Source organism: Colobus angolensis, unplaced genomic scaffold, assembly GCF_000951035.1.
Source record: "Colobus angolensis palliatus isolate OR3802 unplaced genomic scaffold, Cang.pa_1.0 Scaffold31, whole genome shotgun sequence".
Classification (NCBI taxonomy): domain Eukaryota; kingdom Metazoa; phylum Chordata; class Mammalia; order Primates; family Cercopithecidae; genus Colobus; species Colobus angolensis.
In genome coordinates, this window is record NW_012116377.1 from 10,837,849 (window position 1) to 10,844,938 (window position 7,090).

The window sequence follows — 7,090 nt, forward strand, 5'->3', positions numbered from 1 at the left end:
CGTCGGGAGGGCGCGGGGCTCCGGGACGCCGCTGGGCCGGGACTGGGGTAAAGGCGCGGCCCGCCCCGCCGACTGGGCGCAAAGTTTCAGTTTCGCTTCCCCGGAGGTCCCTCCCTGTTCCCAGCAGAGCTGCTTCCCCCTCTTCCCTGTGCTGTCCGCACCGAGGCGAGTGGTCTGCCGGGTGGGTAGGTCCGGTGCCCCTGGGCCCCCGGGGTCCCCTCTCCTGCGGGCTCGGGGTGCGGGGGGCGGAGAGTGGGGGCGGGCGCGGACCGGGATCCCAGGGCCAGGCCTCCCTTATGAGTAGACTATGCAAAGAAAGTAAGTTTCTCCTGTGTTTCTTATTCTTTGTAACTCTTACTGCTGTTATCACTATTATTTGATACTAAAAAGTAATTCACATCTGAATTCATGTTAAACTTACCCATTTTTGAAAATTTGAATGTGTTCATCTGGTAATTGTGACCTGTTACCCCTTCCCTCCCTCCAACTCTACCCTTTAGACGGGCGCCTGGGGGCTTTTCTCCTCCATTGCTTGATTTAACCAACAGCACTGAATTGTTTCTTGCTGCCCAAAGAGCAGAGCAAGGCCCTGATGTCAAGGGCTGGTGAGGGGAGGCGGACCTGTGAACCAAGGGGCAAAACTTCTTCAAGGCCTCCAAGGAGAAGTTTCAAGCAGCATCTTAATAAACTGAGTGTGGCGACGTGATGGGGAAGATAGGGTTGGGGGGAAAAGCACCTGAGGCTTAGGGACCACTGTGGTCTGAAGCACAGAGTGGGCCTGGGGACTGGGAGGAGAGGAGATGGGTGAGGGGATGAGGGAGGGAGGGCCTACCTAGATGGGCACTGTCCAACAGAAATACAATGTGAGCCAGTATGTTCATTCTAAAATTTTTGCAGCCATATTTTTTAAAGGATAAAGAAACAGATGAAATTAATTGTAATGATGTTATTTAACTTGACATATCCAAAACTTAATCATTTCAGCACGTAATGAGCTTTTTACATTCTTTTTATCATAGTACGTCTTTGCAACCCAGTGTTTTTCTTATACTTACATCACATCTCGATTCAGACCGGCCACATGTAGCCTGAGTAGCTACGTGAGGCTGATAGTCCAACCTGGACAGCACATATTTAGATGGTGAAAAGCTTTGAAGAGCAGTGAAGATGACTCGAAGGGTTGTAAGCAGGGAAAGCAAGAAAATGACTTGCCAGATTTGCATTTTAGAAATATGGTGCTGACAACAGTGTGGAGCACACATTTACAAGCAGGGATGACTGGCGGCAGAGAGGACAGAGATAAGGTTTTTGCACATGGCTGGTAAGACTGGAAATGGGTCAGTCTTTACTGTGAGCAATTTGGCAGTACTGTCAGAATTACAACAGCATATGCTTTTTGATTCTGGAGTTCCATTTCTAGGAATTTGTCCCATTGATATATTAGCCCCTGTGTGAAGTGACCTGTGTACAAAGATGTCCTTTACAGGCTTGTTTACAATGGCAAAAGATAGGGAACTCTTTAATGTCCATAAATAGGGGGACCAGCAGTTTAATAATAACAATAATATATCTATACAATGGAATACAATGGGCAGTGGAAAAAGTGAAGAAGCGCTCTATGTGCTAATATGAAAAGATGTCTAGGATACGTTACGTGAGAAACATAAGATGCAGAAGTGTGTGTATAAGCTACTACCTTTTGTGTAAAAAATGCCACTGGAAGAATACAGGAGAAGCACTCTGGACAGGGAATTTAGTAGGGGAGATAGGAGGAAACCTTTTACATTTTCTTATACATCGTAAATGTAATACCTATTCAAACAATAAAATGTCAAATTAGGTACATTTAAATCTTTGAAAAGAGTATATTGCTGGCTGGGCACGGTGGCTCATGCCTGTAATCCCAGCCCTTTGGGAGGCTGAGGCGGGTGGATCACGAGGTCAGGAGATCGAGACCATCCTGACTAACACAGTGAAACCCCAGCTCTACTAAAAAAATACAAAAAAAAAAAAAAAAATTAGCTGGACTTGGTGGCGGGCACCTGTAGTCCCAGCCACTCAGGAGACTGAGGCAGGAGAATGGTGTGAACCCGGGAGGTGGAGCTTGCAGTGAGCCAAGATCACGCCACAGCCTGGTCCACAAAGTGAGATTCTGTCTAAAAAAATAAAAAAAAGAAAACAAAAGAAAAAGAAATGAAAAGAAAGGAAAGGAAAGAAAAGAAAAGAAAAGAGTATATTGCCACAGCTCAGGCAAAAGGTGCTGAGACCCTGAGGTGAAGCAGTGTCAGTGGGTGAGGAAGGTAGGGGCATATTTGAAAGTAATTTAGGTTGTCAGGTCCCAGATATGAGACAAAAAAGATTGAGGGAAAGTTGCTAGATTTCTGATTTGAGTGCATAAATGGTATTATCATTTACTGAGCTGCAGAATCCAGGAGATAAAGTATGGATTTGGTGGGGGTAGGATGGAGGATTGGAGACCAGGAGATATGCAGAGGCTTATTTGAGGGGACTGTGAGACCTCCAGGTGGAGTTGAAAAATGGGGCTCAGAACTGCAGATATGAGAGTCATATTTGCAGTTGGTGAGTTGACGCCGCGGGAGTGGATGAGATCACTCCTGCAGAGTATGTAGAATGAGATGAAAAATGCCTTAGACAGAATCCTGGAGCAAACAATTAAGAGGGGGTATGGTGGAAGTGAACGCAGGGAAAAGGCCTGTAAAGGCAAAGTGAAGGGTAATAAAAGAACCAAGGGAAGATGGCATAGGAGAAGCCAAGAAAGCAGGATTTCAGGAATGAAAGAGTGAAATACTATAGAAAGTGGTCCAGTAAAGATGGATAGAAGATAATCCATTGGCATTAACCACATGGGGGATTCTGATGAGCAGTTTCTCTCCTTTTTTTTGAGACAGGGTCTCATTCCTGTTGCCCAGGTTGGAGTGCAGTGGCACGATCACAGCTCACTGCAGCCTCAGCTTCCCACCAAGTGATCCTCCCATCTCAGCCTCTCAAGTAGCTGGGACTATAGGCATGTGCCAACATGCGCAGCTAACTTTTTGTATTTTCAGTAGAGATGAGGTCTTGCCATGTTGCCGAGGTTGGTCTCGAACTCCTGAGCTCAGGCAATCCGCCTGCCTCTGCCTCCCAAAGTGCTGGGATCACAGGTGTGAGCCTCCGTGCCTGGCCACTGGCAGTTTCAAAAGGGTGCTGGGAATGAGGCAAGGAGCCAGGTTATAGTAGGCTGAGTGGGCAGGTGGACAGGAGAGTCCACTACTCATTCCAGAAGTTTGGCTGCTTATGGAGAGAAGGAAACACAGTAGGAACCAGTGATGGAAAGTTAGGAAGGCTTTTGTGGTAATGCTGTTTTTAAAATGGAAGAAATGGAATGCTTAGGGCACTATACTCCTTGTTTGGCTATCCATAGGCCTGTAAAACCTGGCCTGAAGACAGAAACAGGTGCAGCATTTAAAGCAAAAGCCCATGGCCAAAGCAGATGAAGTCATCCTTCTTTTTTGAAAACAGCAGTGCCCTCTGGAGGCAAAAAATGCATCTTGTCTTTGCATTTTAGGATGCAAAGGATTGTACTAGACCTGCTGCTTTCCCTTGATGAGTAAGAATAGGGATCTGATGCTGTAGATGGTTGTACAAAATTTTTCTATTGCAAAGACATTAGAAATCATTTAGCGGCCTAAACATAGCAACAAGTGTGGGCAACTGTATCTTTAAGATTTTCGTCATCACTCTTCTAAAAATTCATAATCTTTAATTCCTACCTGTTAGATGGAAAATCATTACAAAGTATTTTTTCCAAGATTTTCTGACTTTTAACCAGATATGCCCCTATCATTAGGTCAAGGATATTTATCACAAATTCAGTAATACACACCCCTCACACGCACAAGTGGCATTTCCTCTTTCTTCAGACACTCTCCAGGGGGCTTCACTCACTCATAAGCTCGGTCTTCCTTACTGTTCTTTGAATGTTGTTCTCAGTCTCACCACTTTGTTATCATCCTCTTCTTCTAAATATGTAAAATCCTCCTGCATTCTTCATTGCCAGGCTCTAGTCTCACCTCCTCTATAAAGCTTTCCCTGTTCCAGGCCGTAGAGCATTTTCCATTCTCTGAACTGGCATTATGATTTCCATTGGAACCCTTCTTGGAAAGGGTAGAAGGTAAACAGTAACAACAACAGCAAAACAATGTGTACATCGTTATCAAGGAAATTAAGAACTGTTCAAAATCAGAAATCATGTTTGGTCCTCCTACAGTATATTCTTACTGAGTTTCCTAAGATTCTGGCTAATGTTTATTGCATCTTTTCTAATTCATTCCTAGAAGTGGACCACTGTATCTGGAAACTACAGTCTATGCTTTGAAGCGCAAAAGAGAATAAACATTTAAAGACTCCCCCAGGGACCTGGAGGATGGACTTTTCCACGGTAAAAAGCATAAATGTGTGTATGTCATGAACCTTGATCAGCACATGAATACTTCCTTCTGTAACAGCAAGAAATCTGGGGTGTTCACTAATAGCCGACATCCTCATCTGCTTTTAATAGCCCAATAAAGTTTTCTCCTGTCTCCCTTCTTGGGAAATGGGGAATCAGTAATATGCTAATCTAATCAATAGTGTCAACTTGAAGCTGGATGATTTTTCAGAATATTTTTAATTCTCTTAGCTCATTTAGTGATTCTGCTTTTTCGGGTTGGGGTAAGGAGAGTAATAGAGAATGAATGAAATGAAGGGAATAGAGAAAGATCAGATTAGAAGTCACTTACTAAACTTGAAAATTCCATATTAAGGCTTGTGCCATGACAAAAGCAATTGAAAGTGGATCCTTGCTGGTGGATGAGAGACAGAGCTAATGAGGCTCACGTCCCCAGGTCTTCTGTCTAGAGAAACCCCATGAGCCTTTGGAGACTGGAGTCTATGTGAGAGTCTGGGGTCATTTTGGTCTGTGACTTTTGGGCCTTTTAAAGTGTTAATCTCTAACCCTCATCTCATTCTGAATTAGAATGAGATGCACTGAGATGCATTGGCGGTAGCTAGCGCCTATAATCCCAGTTACTACAGAGGCTGAGGCCAGGAGGATCACTTGAAGCCAGTAGTTTGAGACCAGCCTGGGCAACATAGCAAGACTCTGCTCATCTCTAAAAATGTAAAAACAATTAGCTGGGCATGGTAGTGCATGCCTGTAGTCCCAGCTATTCAGGAGACTGAGATGGGAGGATCGCTTGAGCCTAGGAGTTCGAGGCTGCAGTGAGCTGTGATTGCACCACTGCACTCCAGCCTGGGTGACAGAGTGAAACCTTGTCTCAAAAACCAATAAAATTAAATTTAAAAAAAGAAATGCATTGGCCCCTAGGAAATGGCATAGGGCAATGTTTGCTGGCATATTTAGTATTTTAAGTGTTTCGGACATGCAGATTTTTAAAAACACATGCTCCCCTCCCTCCCAAACGCAGTGCTTTGAGCAGGATTTCCGTTGCATTGTGTTTACTAGGGTGTATTTGTTATCAGTAAGCTGTAGTCATTGCACTTCCATTTTTTAAGAAAGCCATTCTCATTTTTCACAGGTTGCTGGAGCAGCAGCTTACAATGAAAAATCAGGTAGGATTACCTCGCTCTCACTCTTGTTTCAGAAAGTCTTTGCTCAGATCTTTCCTCAGTGGAGGAAGGGGAATACATAAGGAGAATGTTTCCCCTACAGGTGCTCAGGTGTGTGACTGCAGATCCTTGTGGAGACCCTCGCACATGCTTCAGAGTTGGTGTGGCACCAGCAGGCATGATCTCTCAGGGCCCCCACCATTCCTCTCCTTTGCCCATAAATGTGAGACTCTTTTAACGGGAGCCTACAGCTGAAATTGGCCAGATGGGTGGCCAACTGATTGTCTCCTTGCTCAACGAGTGCTATACAAGCTAAATAGTTCTTGCCTAATTCCAGGGGTGTCCCATTAAAGATTTTCAACCAAAGCTCAGGCCAATAGGGCCTCACTACTCAATTCCGGCTTTGTTTGGGTATTTGAGGCCACAAGAGGTCTTTCTAGGAGACTCAGATTAGAAATAGGAGTTGACGCAAAATAAAAGTAATTGTCACATTTTATCTATTTTAGCATGCACATTTTTTTTCACATTTTAACATTACTGAAATAAGGTAGTATATCTTTTATCAATTGATGGTATGCCTCAGTTTAGTTAAATTTTTTTTCCCTTTCTCAGAGGCACTGTAACAATGTCTTAGACACCATGAAATACGGTGTCCCAAGCTGGGTCCTCCGGGAAGCAGAATTTGAGGTGGAATTAGGAGTGCAAAAAATTCACTGTGAAAGGTAAAGAGAGGAAGCCGGACTGAGCAGACTAACCATCAGACTGTAATAAGAACCTGACAGTCTCTGCAAGCCTGAGATTGACTGTTAGAGGTGTCCCACGCTGGGCATAAATGGCCTTGCTCAGCTACTGATAGAGGCTACCCTGAGAATAGCATGACCTTGGCTGAAAGCTGAGATGAACCCTGAGGGGCTAGCAGCTGGAGGCTGTCAGCTAACTGTATTTCCCACTTCATAGCCAATTGCAGGGAGATCTGAGTAGCACATCTTCTTGTCTGCCACACACAGTAATAATTTTTAGTCAATTAGTTTTAATTTCACCAAAATTGTGCCAGACTAGAATATCATGAAGAATTATTTACTGAACTGAAGCAGACATTATCAATGCTCCATTCATTGGCTGGTCCAATGTCTTCCCCTACTCCTGCTCACCAGGTAACTGCCTCAGTCAATGACCAATAGAAGTTGGGTAGGCCAGGCATGGTTGCCTTTTTGGAGTTACCCAGGTGGGCAGATTGCTTGAATCTTTTGGAGCACTTTTGTAGGCCCAGGTGGGCAGATTGCTTGAAATCAGGAGTTTGAGACCAGCCTAGGCAATATGGCGAAACCCCATCTCTACAAAAAAAAAATACAGAAATTAGCTGGACACAATGGTGTGGGATGCTGTGAGCCTGTAGTCCCAGCTATTCAGGAGGCTGAGGTGGGAGGATGGCTTGAGCATAGGAGGCAGAGGTTGCAGTGAGCCAAGATTGCATCACTACACT

The 7,090-nt window shown here is 44.5% G+C and overlaps 1 protein-coding gene across 2 annotated transcripts in view; it reads left to right on the forward strand.

The window, feature by feature from the left end:
- Positions 1-7,090, forward strand: part of PARP9 (poly (ADP-ribose) polymerase family, member 9) — a 37,803-nt gene continuing 30,713 nt past the window's right edge. Inside the window, exons 1-3 of one of the 2 annotated variants that reach the window (XM_011950806.1) lie at positions 1-181; positions 4,335-4,438; positions 5,577-5,610. In XM_011950806.1, coding sequence (XP_011806196.1) covers positions 4,424-4,438; positions 5,577-5,610 — 49 coding nt within the window. In that variant the 5' untranslated portion in view covers positions 1-181; positions 4,335-4,423. Of the gene's footprint in view, positions 319-4,334; positions 4,439-5,576; positions 5,611-7,090 lie in introns of both variants that reach the window. The other variant, XM_011950807.1, reaches the window with a different exon arrangement.